General features: G+C 39.2%; 2 protein-coding genes across 2 annotated transcripts; both read left to right on the top strand.

The window, feature by feature from the left end:
* The first annotated feature begins 1,565 nt into the window (after positions 1-1,565).
* LOC121389101 (tigger transposable element-derived protein 4-like) lies at positions 1,566-5,342 on the top strand. The gene is made up of 2 exons (XM_041520716.1): positions 1,566-2,392; positions 5,261-5,342. Exons 1-2 carry the CDS (start codon positions 1,566-1,568, stop codon positions 5,340-5,342), a joined length of 909 nt encoding a protein of 302 aa, XP_041376650.1.
* A 398-nt stretch (positions 5,343-5,740) lies between these two features.
* Positions 5,741-13,267, top strand: LOC121388767. Its single transcript, XM_041520260.1, has 3 exons — positions 5,741-5,860; positions 9,178-10,349; positions 11,910-13,267. Exons 2-3 carry the CDS (start codon positions 9,209-9,211, stop codon positions 12,785-12,787), a joined length of 2,019 nt encoding a protein of 672 aa, XP_041376194.1. The 5' UTR covers positions 5,741-5,860; positions 9,178-9,208; the 3' UTR covers positions 12,788-13,267.
* The last annotated feature ends 6,095 nt before the right edge of the window (positions 13,268-19,362 follow it).

The raw sequence follows: 19,362 nt of genomic DNA, 5'->3' as shown, positions 1-19,362 counted from the left end.
TGGCCTCAACTGCGATGGAGACAGGTGTGGTTCAGTGACGAGTCCCGATTTCTGCTCCGACGTCATGATGGAAGATGTCGCGTGTATAGGCGTCGTGGTGAACGTTATGCGGCAAACTGCGTGCAGGAAGTGGACAGATTCGGCGGGGGTAGTGTCATGGTGTGGGCAGCCATCTCACACACTGGCAGAACTGACCTGGTCCACGTGCAGGGCAACCTGAATGCACAGGGCTACATTGACCAGATCCTCCGGCCACACATCGTTCCAGTTATGGCCAACGCCAACGCAGTGTTCCAACATGACAACGCCAGGCCTCACACAGCACGTCTCACAAAGGCTTTCCTACAGAACAACAACATTAATGTCCTTCCTTGGCCATCGATATCACCGGATTTGAACCCAATTGGGCATCTATGGGACGAGTTAGACCGACGCCCCCGACAGCGACAACCACAGCCCCAGACCCTGCCCGAGCTGGCAGCAGCCTTGCAGGCCGAGTGGGCCACCATCCCCCGGGACGTCATCCGTACTCTGGTTGCTTCAATGGGCAGGCGGTGCCAGGCAGTTGTCAACACACGCGGAGGCCACACCCGGTATTGACTCCAGATGACCTTGACCTTGGTGGTGTGTCCTATCACTTACTCACTAGAGTGAATTGTGAACAATCCTGCAACATTTGGTAATTATCGGAATCAATTCTCCAAATGTTACGACAATGTGGTTTTACGACAATGTGGTTTTGCGTTTCTTCTTTTGAAGAGTATATATATATATATATAGTCAAACCTGCCTTCGCGGCCACCTCCATATAGCGGCCACCTGTCCATGGCGGCCACCCTGAGGTCCCCCAAGGAATTTTACTATATATTTTACCTCTATATGGTAACCACCTGCTCAACGCGGCCAGCGGCCACACCTTTGTCATAAAAAAGCGAAAATGAACCTGCTATCGCGGCCACAATTGTTTTTTAATGCAAGTTATAAAGAAATGTCGGCAATCGTAAAAAAAACCGTAAGATGTTTTTGTTGATATAACCAATTGGCTTGATATAACCAATTGGCTTGATAAACAGCGGTCCTTTAAAGGTCGTTGGTCGCTTAGCTGTGTTCGTTAATTAACAAGTGTTTTTAATCTGGATTAACGGTGCGATGTACTAGTCATCGGCGGTGGTCATTAAACGCAGTTGATAAGAGGGTATCTAGCCTAAAACAACTGGACTTAAACGTGTCAACTCTAGAAGGAATTAATTTTGATTTTGAACTTATTTTCGTGCTTATATCCAATTAAGGTTCAAGCACGCTGTCCTGGGCACACACCTCAGCTATCTGGGCTGTCTGTCCAGGACAGTGGGTTAGTTGTTAGTTGGTTAGTCGTTAGTGAGAGAGAAGAGGGTGTAGTGGCCTTACACCTACCCATTGAGCCCTTAAGAACTCGCTCTGGGTTGGAGCCGGTACCGGGCTGCGAACCCTGTACCTACCAGCCTGTAGTCCGATGGCTTAACCACTGCGCCACCGAGGAAGGAATTAAACACTGCTGCAGTTTATTTCTGATATTTATTTTCAAAATGCCACCTAAACCCAGTAAGCTGATCGCGTTAACGTTGGAACAGAGAGTAGAGGTCATTAAAAAATCAGAGAAAGACAAATTGAGTGTTAGAAAAATTGCTGAACATTTCGAGGTGGGTAGAACTCATATTGATGGCAGTTTAAAGAGAAAAGCGGAGGTGTTGGCAGATTATGGTAACAACCAGCCCTCTGACAGAAAAAGGCAGAGAAAACTTGCAGGCAATGAGGATATTAACATGTTTTTTTGGAAATGGTTCCAAGATGCCACTGCTCGTAGAATAAATGTCAGCGGTCCACTGATTAAGGAGAAGGCGTTAAAATTTGCCGAAGATTTTGGAATAGCGACTTTCAAAGCGTCAAATGGGTGGCTGGATTCATTCAGGCATAGGCACAACATCGTCGCAGGTACACTAAGTGGGGAGCGAGGTGACGTAAGTGACACTGCAGTTGAGGACTGGAAGTCAAAGTTGCCAGTGGTGTGTGACGGGTATGCTCCTAAGGACATTTTCAATATGGACGAGACCGGTCTGTTTTATAGGGATACAACAAAGTTAACCCTTAAAGTGAAAGGTGATGAATGTGCTGGCGGTAAGCGCTCTAAGGAGAGACTGACCGTGGCACTATGTGCAAGTATGACCGGAGAAAAATGTGTTCCTCTAGTCATAGGAAAGTGCAAGAAACCACGCTGTTTTAAAAACATAACACCAGAATCTCTACCAGTAACATACACCAACAACAAGAAAGCATGGATGAACACCGGATTGTTTGAGTGGTGGCTGCAGAGATTTAACCGCAAGATGAGACGACAAGGAAGAAAAGTGTTACTGTTTGTCGATAACGCTCCATCTCACGCTGCATATATATATATATATATATATATATTAGTTAATTACTAAATTAGTTAAAATAAGCATGTTCTTTATGATATGTTAACTGCAAGAAAACGGGAAGTATTGAAAAAAAAAGAGGCGAAAATTGGGTGAAAAGTGGTTTTGGTACGGGAAACCATTTTTGTCAGATTTGATATTAAACTTCTTTTTTTTTTCTTCTTTTTTTTTAAAAATGAACAAATTATAATATTCTTTTAGTGTCGTCATAGTTAATAACATTACAGTATACTAGTAGACTGGGGTGGTATTTAAATTACAGATTGTGGTCGAACGTACAAAACGAATTGAGGGGGGTGGGCAAATGCCCCCTAGTATTGGAACAAATCCACAAATATGGGCACAAACGGTAGAGATATTCGGGAAAATGTGCTAACCTGAGACCTTTTTAAAGTGTATTTTCATAATTTTACCAGCAAAATTAGTTGTAATCCATATAAAAATGCGTAGTGATTTAGTTTGCACCCCTATATAGCTGTTTGGCAGTAATGCTAATATGAATAGGCCTACATGTTGTTATCCAGATTCGAGCATTTTCGTTTAATTCGGGCAAAAAACCCAGCTCCCCCCCCCCCCCCCCCTACAAAAATGAGAGCCCGTATGCCTATGGGGGCACCAAGACCACTTTTCGTCCAATCACCCCGCCCTTGTTAAGATGAGACAAACACGAAAGCATGTCACCATGAGAGTGCAGTCTGTGACAGACGTTTATTGCTTTGAAACCGATGGTAACCGATCAACTTCCAATACTTCCCGTTTTTGTGCAGTTCACACATAAAGAAAATGCCTATTTTTACTAATTCAAAAATATATATAAAGACAGACGCTTTTTTGTACATGGTGAATAATTGTTGTGTGAAGGGGTGAATCTAATAATACAATCGTTTAAAAAAAAAATATATATATTACTTTCTATAATTTATTTATTTATTTTGAAAGGGTTTGTTGTCCCCTGTATCCGCTGCTGACAAGGACATTTCTTAAAATGGACTACACCTCAGGCACGGTGGAAGCAAGTAGACATGGAGGGGGGAGGGGGAATGACTGAGATCAAGGGCACAAAGCAATGTTTCTAGGGGGTTCGAGGGTATGCTCCCCCTTAAAGTTTTGAAAACTAGAAGCCCTGTAATGCTATTTACTGTATTATACAATTAAAATTCATCTTTGCCGTAAAATTTACCCCATATATTTTTGATGAAGAACTTTGTGGGAGATGGTGTGTGCTACAACCCCCGCAGCCCGCCTGCTCCGCCGTGCCTGCACCTGTGTACTCTTTTATTTCAGTTTGTGTCCCAAATATTGTTTTTATTGCATTCACTATTAATTCCTGTTTGCAAATGTATCTCAGTACATTATTTATCTGTTCATCGACATTATTTATATATGAAAATACGTTTAAAAAAAAAAAAAAAAAAAAAAAAATTAAATACCCAAATCGTTGAATAACATTTAATTGTGTTAGAGTGTCCTTGACCAATTAATTCGAGTTCCGAGTGGTGCACGAAAACATAACCCTCAATTTTTTTCATTTATTCATTTGTGCAATTGTGGGTGACCCAGTTTTGAAACGTCTACTAATTCAAGTAAAGCTTTCTTTACTATTGTTGTCAGGGCGAGTACTAATAATGGTGTGTACGCTTAGCTGGACGGGTAGTGAACACTCTAGGATATATCAGTTTTATTCGCAACCGTTAAACGTTAACATTATCAACAATACGAATTGATTTGGTACAATAGAATCTCCATGTCGGAACGTTGTTGGAAAAGAACAATAGAGTTATCTACCTTTAATATTAGAGGGCGCTCATTACGGCGGACGATGCAAGTACGAAACAAAAGATATATTTACAATTTTTAAAGCATAATTTAGAAGTCCTATGTTGTTTGTACGCAATTTATGTTGTGTACCTGATATTGAAAGTGTAAATTAGTAATACTCTTTGTTGTTCTGTTAGCGATCGGCGATCGATTTGTTTGACGTTTGTTTGAAGTTTACACCAACGAAAGTTTGCATATCATATGATATGATGATATTTTATTTATGATTTATTTTATGGTTTGTTTTTTACAAGACACAGCAGTGGAATAAACACGATTTTAAAATAATAATAATAATTTAACTATCGTACATATTTGCACGTTTTTTTACAATCAGTCACGATTTTAGTACAGTATTCATGACTAAAAAATATCCAATCGTCAATTCAATGATAAATTGTATCAATGTATCGTCAACGTCCCTAACTGCGTTATGCTTCAAATTCCGTTCACTTTGTTTTCTCGTGCACGGTTCGTGCAATCAACATCCAATTTGTTGTCATCGGCATGTCGTTCATTTATGAGGTTTTTCTTCACAGTTCAGGAACATTTTTATAAACAATAAAGTTGAGAAAAGTAAGTATCTAAATACAAAACTTTACAAACCCCTAAAACCATTAATTTTACTAAGTTGTTTTTGTTTATTCCTTAAAATTACCGATATCGGGTCCACATGACTCGTAGAAATTGACATAAAATGGAGAAAGATGAATTAACATTCGGTGCGTGTCACATGACCTCACACGTGCCAGATCAACAAGGCCAAAGAATTTTACTTTTACGATTTTTAAGACCCCTGTTGTTAGAACATTTTTTTAATTATTATATTCGATCTGCAAAAGGTATGCTATATTTCTGTGCCTCTATTGTAGTGAATTTCATAATATTCATAATCCTTTCATAACAGTTGTAAATAATTTTGAGTATATAAATTGTGTTAATTTCAAAACAATTCATTAAAAAAATTATATTTTATAAACTATTCGCAGGTATGAACGTAATTCTATCAGAATTGACATCAAGTGTGAGCGATGTATGTTGATAAAACACGGACCGGACCAGAACGCTTGATAAATAGAATTTTTCTTTTAAAAAAATTAATAAATTAAGTGTTTGGCAACTCTGCATAATTAAGAAACATATATTTTTTCATGTAGTTGCCATAAAAATGGAAAATGACGAACTGCACATGCGCAGTACGATACTTTTTGAAAACGCATGCGCCTGAATGCATTTAGAAACGTCGCACCCTTTCCTGCTTAATGGAGGGTGTTTCACTTCTATTTATTAGAATGGATTTGTGTTACGTCCACATTTTTTATTTTTTACGTTACTTGATTGCAATTTATTTTGTTTCACGTATTGTAGCTGAAAAATGTAGAATAGTATTTCCGCAAATATTGTATTCGTGTTTTTGTCGTTAGGTGAACGCAGTTTGGGACGTCGATGGTATGCCTACTTCAATCGTTCTATACCCACGAGTACCAAAGCACATAGGCCCTACCAGTCTTTGACCAGTTGTGGTGCACTGCTTGGAATGGATCCACTGAGGTGGTTCAATCCTGCGACACAAGCATCTCAAGGCTCAAGTGAGCACTTAACCAACTGAGCTATATTAAAAAAAAGTCCCCCTGTTACCAAATATTAAAAATTCATTTATGATACTTAAAACACAATTGCATTTACGTCGGGCATAGGCAGTATGTTTATACCACAGAAGTTTCATAAAATGTAAATTTTATAATGAACTGATTCTTATAGTTACATTCTCTGGTTACCATATTATAACATCATGTACAAATATGAAATACAAGCTCAAATGCACTTTTAAAAAACGTGTGTGTTCGCTATGAACGGAGATAGTCAAAGTATATGCTTGATTCGTCGCCTGTGCCGCCATAGCTCAGCAAAGCACAAACGACAGCCTGTTGTCAATTTCATTTAACATGTGCGTTTGCCAATTTCAAATTGTAGGGTTCATCTTAAAAAATTAAAAGAGAAATCTTGCGCTGTATGAAGAACGTTTGGTTGAGGATACGGTACTAGTCTTTCGTTAAAACTGGTTTGATTCTGACAACGTATTATCGACAATCGTACCTTCCTATTTCAGATTTAATATTTTATAAAGTGTTAGTAGAACTTTCAAAGTTTAATTTGTATACTAGTAACACATTAATCATGTATATATTTTTTAATAAAATATATTAAAGTAGACGATGGATGTTTTCACTTCTTAATTTTATGTGTTAAAATCAACAAATTCAAATAAATATTCTTTCGTTTGGAAAGGGAGGGTGTGTGTGTTTAACAACATCAAAGTTAGAGCATATTGATTTAATAATCATCCGACACCATACAACCGTAAATAAAATGTGTTGAGTGCGTCGTTAAATATTACATCCTATCCTTCCTTCCATCTGCTGTTGGATGTCTAACATTTGGTAATTTTGACATATAATCTTAGAGAGGAATCGGGTGCATGTGCAGGGGGAGGGTATTGGAGGTCGAAACCCTTACTTGCTCAAGCTTAAAAAAAATTGAAATGTATTTTCTGGGGGAGCATGGCCCCATATAAACTTAGCTCAACACAGTCTATAATCCCAGTCTCACTGAAATCCCTGCACACGCGCATTGGAAACCCGCTACATTTTTTTTTAGCAAGGGACCGTTTATATGTACCATCCCACAGACAGGATATCACATACCATGGTCTTTTATATACCCGCCGATGGGGATCGATCCTAGACTGACCGCATATTTAAAAAAAACACCTTTTTAGGTCTAAGTAATGAATAAATATAACATAGTCTTGAAAAATGTTACGTAAATTGAACACAGTACCCTCTACCCCTAGAGCGTTACATAATTAGTAACACCCCCTTACATGTAATGTGTATACCAACAGCTGGCCACTGTCAAAATTTCAAGGCAAATCCCCCACCCACCAACCCCTGGAAAGGCGTTGTACCATACCTCTATGGATATGAATATGTTTTGGAGATATGAGACAACCCCTCAATCAAGACAGTTAAATTTGTTAAAAAATTGCGAAATCTCATGTGATCTCTTGTTGGGGAATTTCACACTTGTGATAAGCCAATGAAAACCGAGATCGGTAGGAGCCCGTCAAAAGTGATCCACTTTCGAAATACTGGCTTTGTTTTTGACCTGGATAAGCCAGCGTATAGTGAAACCAATGCGGAGTGTGGTGTCATATATGCACCAAATTTAATTGGATTTTTTGTTCTATATGCTTAAATAATAAAAATATTCCGGATACTGCCGCTTTAATTAAAAACAATTATACATTCAAAATTATTTACAGTTGTTCTGAAGGGATTATGTTTACTATTCACTACAATTAATAATAGAGGCACAAAAATTCATTTTTGCATACTTTTAAATTGAAAACAATAATAGGGATTATGTTTACTATTCACTACAGTTAATAATAGAGGCACAAAAATTAATTTTTGCATACTTTTAAATTGAAAACAATAATCTCATCAGGGTAGATGAAAATCACACAAATTAATTGATTTGGCCTCGTTGATCTGGCAGGTATGAAGGAAGGAAATGGTTTATTTAACGACGCTCTCGACACATTCTTTTTACGGTTATATGGCATCGGACATATGGTTAAGGACCACACAGATACTGAAAGAGGAAACCTGCTGTCACCACTTCATTGGCTAGTCTTGTCAATTGGCAGCAAGGGATCTTTTATAGGCACCATCCCACAGACAGGGTAGTACATACCACGGCCGTTGATATACCAGTCATGGTGCACTGGCTGGACCGAGGAATAGTCCAATGGGTCCACCGACAGGTATCGATCCCAGACCAACCGTGCATCGAGCGAGTGCTTTTGCCACTGGGCTATGTCGCGCCCTTGTGGCAGGCATGAGGTCAGATGACAGTGACGTGCACCACATGTTCATTCAATGGCCTCCATTATAACACAATTTCTACGAGTCACTCTTATCGTCAATTTTAAGGAATAAAGAACCAACTTGTGCATTTAATTTTTTTTTTATTAACTTGAAGATACTTGCTCAAACTTTATTGTTGATGCAAATGATACTGAATTGTGAAGAAAAGCCTAACAAAGTTACAGGTGAACAACTAGCAAATGACAACAAAGAAGAATTTAAAGCCTAACACTGGTACGATAGAAATGACCCAGTATGGTGTGATACTATCACTGATAGACATGTTGGCCTGATTTTTCTTCAAATCCTAGTACAGATCCATTCAGTAATACTTTCCGCATGGATAAAATGGAATAACTGTTTTGATCAAATGCCAACTCCTTGTCAAAACCCCTCGGTGAAGGCAAGAGAAAAAAGTTTGTTTTGTTTAATGGCACCACTAGAGTACATTGATTTAATAATCATCGGTTATTGGATGTCAAACATGTGGTGCTTTTGACATATAGTCTTAGAGAGGAAACGTGCCACATTAGCAGAAAGAGATCTTTTATATGCACCATCACAGACAGGTTAACACATACCATGACCTTTGATATACCAGTCATGGTGCACTGGCTGGAATGAGAAATAGCCCGATGGGTCCATTGATAGCGATCGATCCTAGACTAACTGCACATCGAGCAGGAGTGTTACCACAGGGTTATTTCCCACCTCTCATAGATGTGTGTATGGTACATGATCTGTGATAGGATGACATAACCTTGAAACTGTCACCTCCTGTTCCCTTGTTATATTGCAGGTGATAGTTGGCTGAATCATTTAAGTTTAAGATGGAGTATCATTTGGATGGTGGCCATTTTGATTCGCTGCTTTACCAGATGAACAATGTGACACAAGAGGGTCACTTATAACATGATCTGTGATAGGATGACATACCATTGAAACGCATTTTATATTCCTTTGTTATCTTGCAGGTGATAGTTGGCTGAATTGTTTAAATTCAAGATGGAGTATCACTTAGATGGCGGCCATTTTGAGTCACTGCTTCACCAGATGAACAATGCGAGACAAGAGGGCCGCTTCTGTGACGTGCAGCTGACCGTAAACACCAAGAACATCCCGGTTCATCGCAGCGTGCTGGCAGCCTGCAGTCCTTACTTCAGCGGAATGTTCTCGGGGAATTTCCTCGAATCGGACAAAGGCATGAGTGTCGTGAACCTCAGCAGTGTGGTTGAAGAGGCAGTTCACCTGGAAACCGTCATCGACGCACTCTACACAGGAAAACTGAAGCTCGACGATTTCAACATTGCAGTCATCACCCAACTGGCATCGTTTCTTATGATCGATTCGTTAAAAGAACTCTGCATCGGTTTCTTGGGGGATAATCTTCACCTTCAGACCTGTGTGAGATATTACATATTGGCCGATATGTACGGCGTGGAAGAAGTTGAGAAAGTGGCATTCAATATTATCGAGTCTCGTTTCCATGACTACTTCATATTTCAGGACGATCTTCTTCAGACATCGCCGCACCACCTGTGCCGTCTGTTTGAGAAAAATGTCCAGCGATACTGTGATGTGAGACAGGTGGCCAATCTTTTACTTCGCTGGGACAAATACAAAAAAGATGTTGAGAGGACACACACAGCACTCAGTCTGTTCAAGAGTATCTGTGTCGGTTTAGAGTTACCCACCCTTGAAAATCTTGTAAATTATTTGGAAACCTATCACATTCCCAAATCTCTGGTTTCGGAGTTTTTACAAATTGTCCACTCCACAATATCCAATGTTTCGGGTCTTGCGTTGGCAAGACAAACTCCAACCTGTAGCACGCAGACAGTGAATGACAAGTGTAGCAGTGGGTTGGTGGTGTGTAAGGAGGATTCGCAGGACAGTAATGTGGCCGAGACTGTGTCAGACTGTGTGCTCAGTGGTGCCATGATGTCTCTGAGAGGGCCTCTAGTGGAGCAGAACAGTTTTGAGAGTATCTTGGTGCTGGCTCCATCCAGGCAGTTGATTGACCAGACCCTGGAGACTGAGGTCGAGAGGAAGGTTCCTCTGTCTCTGTCATCCTACAGTCTGGAGGTCAGTCTGTATGTCACTCACCTCCACATGTGGCTGTCGGTTGGAACGGTCCACTTTCCAGGTAGGTTTGTTCGTCACAAAAGTTTGGGGTGCTGTCGTGTTTCTTCCTGTAGTGTGTGCATTAGTGATTAATGTGTGAAGTGTTTGCTATCTGTGAACTTGAAAATTATTGATGTAACCGTATTTAATGTCAAACATAGGATTATTGTTGTATTAAAGTGACAATCTTTGGCTAGTTGGTGGTTGGCAGAATTCCATGTTTTTATTATAGTTGTCTCTGACTACAGAGAGCGATTGTAACTGTATGTCTGTCTAGCTTTATAACAATAGAGTACATGAGCTAGTTTGTATGAGCTAGTACTTTACCAACTTAGACAAAACAACCAACTAGATCTCTATCACTTTCGTCAAACTGCTCCAAATTACCTCCAAGAAATTACAAAACCATTTCCATTTGGCTATAATCCCTCCACTCGCCCCCCCCCCCCCCCCCCCCCCCCTTGTCCTGGGTGAAGGAGCTGATGAGAGTCAATATATGCACCCATGACAGGCGTGCACTACAACAGCTTGTTCTGAATGTTCACGTTAAACCCTCTGACCGGACCTGCTAGTTTGTTCATAAGTATGTCAGATTGTTGCTATTTCAAGGTAAGTTTGCTTATATTCTTTATATTCTAAGTATACTGTTACTTGGTCTTTGCCTAGTGACCTTTATCAAGTCTGAACATAGCCCTTGCTTGGTGCTCTTTTCCATATGGCCTTAAATAGTTATTACATTATTACTCCTAAATATATACAGTGGTATGCATGCTTATAAACTCCTCCTTTATTTCTTTGTTTACAAATGCAGATATGTTTATATATATTTTTTTAATAAATGAACAAAAGTACCGGTGAGGTACATGATATGCCTGTCAAAAATTGTTTGCAGTGATCTAGTTATGGTACACACCACACCACCATCCCAAGTTGTAATACATACATGCAAGGTTTGATGATCCAGTATGAATTGATAAGAAAGATGTACTCCGGAAATGAAAGTTTATGGATGGACGGGCAATGCCATACCATAATACAAAAGATGGGCATATACATGTATAAATGGTATTTTTAGTACAGGTAATCATAAGATTTTTTTGTTTAAATTGGGTTATGGTCAAGTTATTTCAAACAAAGTACTTTGACAAAGTGCAATACTGGTAGTTTGCAATAAATTTTGTTGTATAGCTAATGTTTTTTTTTTTACAAAATAGTGTTTCTTGAATAGAGGGAGGGATATAGCTCAGTGGTAGAGCTCTCTCTGAGGTGTGATGGATCACAGAATCAATAACTCTAAGTAGATGAAGATTTTTTTTCTTTTCCAACCAGTGCCCCACAACTGGTACATCAAAGGCCTTGGTGTGTACTATCATGTGTGGAAAAGTGTATATAGAAGGTCCCCTGCTGCTTTATCGGTAAGCGTTCTATGCAGCAGCAGAGGGTTTGCTCTTTTTCTCTGTAGAATAAATGTCGAAATAACCATATGCTTGTTACCCATTAGCTAGTGTAAAATGTGTTGAAATGTTGTTAAACAAATATTCCTTTCCTTTTCGTCAGTTGATGTTTGTTTGTTTGCTTGTAGATGTGTTTGACGAGAAGGCCAACTGGCGAATAGCTTGTGTTCAGGACTGTGTGTTCTTTGTGAGCTGCACGCGAGACAAGGGCCACCGCCTCAGCCTGTCCTCACTCAGCTGGAGCTCTTTCTGCTGCCGGCCCATCCTCGACGGGCTGGAGGGCGACGTCAAGAGTGTCATACCACTGGCCGTCGGTGGACAGCTCTATGTGCTCGTGTCCAACCGCCTGCTGTCGTCCACTCGAGACTGTTACCAGACGGAGCAGAAGTACTTCCGACTGAGTGACAAGTTGGTGTGGAGTCTGGTCGGAGAGGTCTCCCACAACCACTACAGCACCCCCCTCTCCCTCGTCTGCGTGTCCGGCACCTGCATCCACGTCCTCAAGGCAGACATCGCCGTCAATGTGGCGCGCAACCTATTGATAATAAAGGAGGGACATGTTTTCGACACGTGTCGGAATACTATCAATAAGTTCAGTGGGATCTGTTATGTTCCGTCACCAGTGCGAGTGATGGTTTGCAATGGGACTCTGTACATCATTGACGGGGAAGGGTGGAAGCGGCCATACAACAGCGAGAAGAAAGAGTGGGAGTTTCCCGTCCAGGTGGACTTGTCTAACGTTAAGTGGTGCAGGGCATCCTCCTTGGAGAGTCACTTTCCCTGTGTGTCTCACATTGCTGCCAACTCTGGTAGCTCCATCTGGGAGCTGTCCAGTTTCCACCAATGTGGAAATGCCCTGCTTGAGATGTCTATTGGTGACGATGGTTCGTTCAGCACACAGATACACGTGCCCCCTCCATTCAAGTATTTTTCTCTTGCCACCATGGGGCAAGTGGCAGCAGACTTCATTGGAGGCTTAAAACAAAGTCAATACTCGCATGCTTAAAGGTTCTTAACTAAGTAGAGTGTGTGTGTGTGTGTGTAGGCCTTATTTCAATACCTGATCATGTTCCTCAATTATTGAATCTACAATCTCGCCTATCTCCCATCACACCTCCCCATTCCTAGAACATTGGTTTCTATTGCAAAATACAGACACTACAGTTTTAAGGAAATTGTGTTGTTTTCTGTCGATACACTGTCAGATAGGATATGTTTGCCTGCGTGTTTGAATAGTTATTGTTACACTAACAGTTCCTTCTTTAGACTGTTGATGACTAATACTCATAGACATATGCATCCAAAGAATATTGAAGAATAGCATGTCATGTGGGGGAAAATAATGTTGATCTGTCATAAATAGTTAACAAATTAATATATATCTGAAAAATAGTTTATAAATGAATTTTATCAAGGTGAAATAAGAACATTTATTATTTTTTTTATTAAATACATGCATGTATATTATATATATCTATATCTATTTATTTATAACTGAATAGGCTACACACACACACACACACACACACACACACACACACACACACAGAGACACACACACATTCAGTTATAAATTTATATATCTTTAAGACAAGTGAAGTTATTTAATTTTTTCATATATATATATATATATATATATATATATTCGATACTGCAAATTAGTCCACTGAGGCTGGGACAGTGAAACCTGCTAATACTACTGGGCAAGTCGGGGGTGGATTCAGAATTGTGTAAAGGGAGGGGAGGGATTCCACAAATTGTAAAAAGGGCACATTTGAGTTGCTGGATTGGGGTTCCGGGGCATGCTCCTCGGACATTTTTATTTGGTGCTATCAGTCTAGGGAAGGTGGATGGTGTGTGTGTGTGTGTCACGGTGGCCACGCCCCCCAATCAAACTTTAAAAAAACCCATTACATTTTATAAAATCATACATATGTACATACATACATAGTGTGGGTTGTCCCCACCACCACCTAATCTAAAATCCTGGCTACGCCAGTGGGTTCTAAACACTTCAAAAATAAGTTGGTCAAAATCTGCCTTTGTATGTTGTTTCACACCCGTATCTTTTATATCTTGTTATTTAGCATATATTCACGAAAAATCTGTTTTCCCTGCACCTCGAGCCCTTGTTATTAATCCACTGTAGCCAAGCATTTAAAAGCAAAGAAATCATCTCCACGTGTGTTTTAAAAAATCATTTATATAGTGTGTTTAAATGTATTTCCATATCTAACCACGATGCAATTGTATCGTGGGAAAAGTGAGCTGCTATCCAAGACATACTTTATGCCATGGTGAGGGAGGAGGGGGGTGGGGTGGGGGGGGGGGGAGAGACGTAGCCCAATGGTAAAGCTGATGCGTGGTCAGTCTAGAATCGATCCCCGTCAGTGGGCCTAGTCACCTAGTACACCGCGACTGGCATATCAAAGGCCGTGTTATTCTCAGTGGCGTAGGCAGGATTTTGTAAGTGGGGGGGGGGGGGGGGGGGGGGGAGCACCTGGCAGCCAAGTAAACAATGATATCGAGTACGCCACTGATCACACCTTTAAACACACACACACACACACACACACACACACACACACACACACACACACACCCCGGCTACGCCACTGGTTATTCTGTCTGTGGGATTTGCCTATAAAAGATCCCTTGCTATTAATGGAAAAATATAGTTTCCTTTCTAAGATGATATTTAAAAATTACCAAATGTTTGACATCCAATAGCCGACGATTAAAACATTAATGTACTCTAGTGGTGTCGTTAAACAAAATGACAGCATGTTTCCTTTTTCAATATCTGTGGTCCTTCACCTTAAGTCCGACGCCATACAACTGTAAAGTTTAAAATGTGCCGAGTGTGTCCTTGAATAAAACTTAAATAAAAAAAGAACAAAGAATTGAGATCTGCATATAGTCTTGTTTTGTTCAAGAGGCGGGACGTAACCCAATGATAAAGAGCCAGCTCGATGCGCGGTCAGTCTGGGATCGATCCCCGTCGGTGAGCCCATTGGGCTATTTCTCGTTCCAGCCAGTTCACCACGACTGGCATATCAAAGGCCGTGGTATGTACTAACCTGTATGTGGGATGGTGCATATAAAAGATCCATTGCTGCTAATCGAAAAGAGTAGCCCATGAAGTGGCGACAGCGAGTGTCCTCTCTCAATATCTGTGTAAGATACAAAGGTAGTCCGTTGGGCGATCATCGATTTTAGTCTAACGACTATGGTACTACCAGTTAAAAAAGAAAGGCACTGAAACCTAAATCGAATGACCAGTGTGACAAAACACGCCGCGGCCTTTGCTGGCGCGAACACCAGATCTGGCAGGAGACGATATTATAGAACATGTTCTATATTTTCACGGCGCCTGACTGGCCAGACTCCGTTTCAGCTTCTACGATTTTGGTCTGTGGCTGTAAACAAATATAGCTCAAAAATTATTGCAGACACTTGAATTGTTTGTTTGTCTGGCTTCTTTTTTTTAAAATTATTGTGGACTCGATGCGCCATAATTATCTAGTATACCTACTTTTTGACATTAAATGTTATGGTACAAATTAATCCTATTTAATTAGCTTACTAGTATTTTATTCTGGGACAAAATCAAACTTTATCTTGTAGTTTTAACTCGTACTAACAATGAAACTTTCCATTACTACAGGGATTATTCCAAAAGTCAATTAATTGGCATGTAAAAATAAAATTCATATAAAAACATTAATTTATTAAATTGTAAACCCATACCATCTAAAATAACTTTTCTTTCAGTGTAAATAATATATATATATATATATATATATATATATATATATATATATATATAAAACTGCATAGGTTAAATCTGTTCTAATACATGTTTTAAGGCAATTGATAGAACATCCAAGGTAATCTGAACGACAAAACCATAATACGAGATCAGGGCCGTATCTCTGCACCATGCAGTTGAATGGGTAGTTGACAAAATAGTGGGTGATTCCATCAATCGTTATCTAGTGCCTTGTTTATAGGAGGACAGACACTCCCAAGGAAAACCTTTACTGGAGAGTTCATCCCTTTTGCATAGCCATAAAGAGGACTGCCACTCCCTGACTAATTTACTAAAACCCGCAGTTCTACCATTTAAGGCTTTAGTCTCTTTGTATTGCATTATCGATTACTTCAGAGACAATGCAAGTGAAGCTGCATAAATTGGCTGTTCTAGCATTTTTCTTTACACCTGTATTAAAAATATATATTTAATCTGTATCATTTAATGGTAATTTGAAAAGAAACATTTTTATTTATAATGGCTTTCTGTTTTCAAAAATGTTATTTGGGTTGGTATGGGTTTAAAACTTAATAATATGTTTCTAATATGAATGATAACTTTATTCATTATGAACTTACATGCCAATTCATCGTTTTCTTTTGACGCAAACGGACTATATACATGGTTATTATTATACATGGTTGTTACTCATCAAAGAAAATTCTAGTTTTGATTTTCGCCGTTCAGATAAATTGGAGGGCTAGTTGAATTTGAGAAGGGCCAGTAAGATTTTTCTTCAACTGGCCCTGCTGGCGACCATGGTTTTTCAACCCTGTTGACCCATAATATACATATTGTCATAAATAATGTGACATCGAGAAAAACATATTCAGTATGTTTCAGGGCCGTAGCTAGGAATTTTTGCAGGGGGTGGTGGCGGCAGATGAATTGGAACAAATGAACATGGAAGGCACAAGATACGCTTTCGCTCGTTAGATACATTTTAAAACAACTCGTAAGATAAATGGAATCTAACTGCCACTCATGTAGTATTCTCTGTATAAAATGTCTCAATCCAATTATTGTTAAACAGTTTTGGGATAACAAGCTGACTCAACAAAGTATAATGTTTATAATGTATAACAAGGAAACAAATACATAAACTAATAGTTACTATACGTTTCATAGTGTGCCAGTAGGACTATATAAGTAAAATCATGATGGTGAATTGTCAACGAAATATCAAATATGAATAATAGTAAAAGACGTAACATTTCTTCCGGTAATGTAACAAATTAATACATAATATATATATATATATATATTTTTTTTTTTAAACTTATTATTATTATTTTTTTTAATTCATAATCATACAGTTAATACAATAACTTTACATAACAGATCCAATGTTTATAAATAAATATATGAATGTGAAATGTATACACAAAATACTAATAACAATATCAATGCTAGTCTTATCCTTAAACAGTCCAAAAAGCAGTATTCAAAATATAGAAAAAAAAGTCCACCCCCACAACATATGGACATTATAAATTAAAAAGATCTATACAGTCGGATCTCGTTATCTCGATCTATGTAAACTCGTTATTCCAGTCTAGTTTCATCTCAGTCCACAGTTACCTCAAATCTTGGACCATAATACATAATATTAGTTACGCGTTCAGGGCGTACAGCATTATACGTTCCTCCAAAATGTGTATTTTCTGAGGCACATGGGCGTAACGAATTTATTACCTTTTAGATATCTGTTTTATAAATTTAACATACATTTAACATAAATTACACTAACAATCGAACTTTTAAACAAAGTGCACACACATTTTGTGTTGCAATATATTTTAATAACATAACGTCATCAAATTCCTCAAAATTCATTGGATATTTTTATCTAACAAATAACTGAAGGTGTCAACATTCTGATATCAAAAGCAGAAGTTTTGTAAACAAAGGGCGACAACTCTTGTTACCTTACACGTTTTAAACGTTTACGATTATGCTGTAATCGTGTCGGACAAAATTAATTGAACAACCGCAGCCGATTTTTTTTTTTTGTCGGGGTTGAACTCGTTGAACCTGTAAAAAGCATGTCAAGTTATTACTTAAAATATTTTCGTGATAATTAGCCTTTAGTCCGTCCAATTCTCTTACAAATTATATATATATTTTTTGGTAAATAATTTCAGTTTTGTTTGACGTAAGAAGAAAAGTAAACGTGTTTTGGAAATAATAATAATAATATATATATATATATATATATATATATATATATATTTGTGTCCGAGTCACCTCTAGCTTTCTCCGTATTGATGTGTTGTAGGGGAGGGCTAGTAGTGTGTAATAGTTCGGCAATCGCTACACGAACAAACACATCTTTGCGAAATGAACCTGCGCTGTACTTTCTTGTGGTGACGTAGAGCAAAGTATTGGCCCACGTGACACGTTGGTTTGTTTTAATTAAGCTTAATGCCATGACTGGACTCGAGAATAATCAAACGTAAGCTCTGTGGCATCAGATTTAATAACAAATGTGTATTTTAGACACTGTAGCTGGCTACCATTTGGTCGTCAACGATTGTAGAAGTATTACACACAGTCCTCTCTAATCCTCCACTACAGCATATCAATAAGGGGAGGGCTGAAGGTCACTCGAGCTAGACTTGCACAAGAAATCTTCAAATATACGGTAAAAATAAAATTTACTGAATTGTGGTATTCCCATTCACATACCGGCCTCGATGGCGTCGTGGTTAGGCCATCGGTCTACAGGCTGGTAGGTACTGGGTTCGGATCCCAGTAGAGGCATGGAATTTTAAACCCAGATACTGACTCCAAACCCTGAGTGAGTGTTCCGCAAGGCTCAATAGGTAGGTGTAAACCACTTGCACCGACCAGTGATCCATAACTGGTTCAACAAAGGCCATGGTTTGTGCTATCCTGCCTGTGGGAAGCGCAAATAAAAGATCCCTTGCTGCCAATCGGAAGAGTAGCCCATGTAGTGGCGACAGCGGGTTTCCTCTCAAAATCTATGTGGTCCTTAACCATATGTCTGACGACATATAACCGTAAATAAAATGTGTTGAGTGCGTCGTTAAATACAACATCCCCCCCCCCCCCCATTCACATTGAATTCAAGACTTAACAAATTTAACCAGTGAGGCGCGTTGATCGCCGTGGAGAAAATATGGTCGGTCTCATCCGCAGTTTGTATTTTCAGACAACAAGTCAAGCAAACCACGAAGCTTTTCGTACACTCCGGCAAATCCTGTTTTTCCCCCCGCAAATGACACAATGTACTTGTGGTACGGTATGCATTAGCTATTGACCAATCAAAACGCGGAATGATTCATATATATTATATACAGTTGAATCCCGTTGGCTCGAACCCCATCGGTGCTCGAGAAAGTGTTTGACCCATCGGATAGTTCGACCGAACCATTCGGTCAACATCGGATATTTCCGTAACATCAGTGGAAGGTTGAATTAGATACATATTAGTTTGGTAACTGCAAACTTTAAAATTTTATGAATGTGTTATATAGCAAACTATCTGAGTGAAAGAATTTATATTAGAAATTACGCCGATTGTTTGATACAGAAGCCCTTGATGGTATTAATTACATGTGTGGATGCGGTAGTGATGACAGCGGATTCGCTCGTCCATTGTTTCATTTAAAACTGGTCATGCAGACGTGTTCAAAGTAACGCTTTATGCCGAGGCCCGTTTGTGCATCAATTGTTTGATTGGTATCACGGTTCATCTACCGGTTACCTAACACTAGCTGTACTTGAAAGGTCATTACCGATAG

Source organism: Gigantopelta aegis, chromosome 14 (genome assembly GCF_016097555.1).
Source record: "Gigantopelta aegis isolate Gae_Host chromosome 14, Gae_host_genome, whole genome shotgun sequence".
Lineage (NCBI taxonomy): Eukaryota > Metazoa > Mollusca > Gastropoda > Neomphalida > Peltospiridae > Gigantopelta > Gigantopelta aegis.
This window is presented reverse-complemented; position numbering and strand designations above follow the sequence as displayed.

Bases quoted from the DNA above. Each gene is read 5' to 3' on its own strand.
- LOC121389101 (XM_041520716.1), top strand. From the start codon at position 1,566: ATGCCACCTAAACCCAGTAAGCTGATCGCGTTAACGTTGGAACAGAGA. The intron at 2,393-5,260 runs GTTTGTCGATAA...AACTATTCGCAG, and splicing joins CAAGGAAGAAAAGTGTTACT to GTATGAACGTAATTCTATCA.
- LOC121388767 (XM_041520260.1), top strand. From the start codon at position 9,209: ATGGAGTATCACTTAGATGGCGGCCATTTTGAGTCACTGCTTCACCAG. The intron at 10,350-11,909 runs GTAGGTTTGTTC...GTTTGCTTGTAG, and splicing joins TGGAACGGTCCACTTTCCAG to ATGTGTTTGACGAGAAGGCC.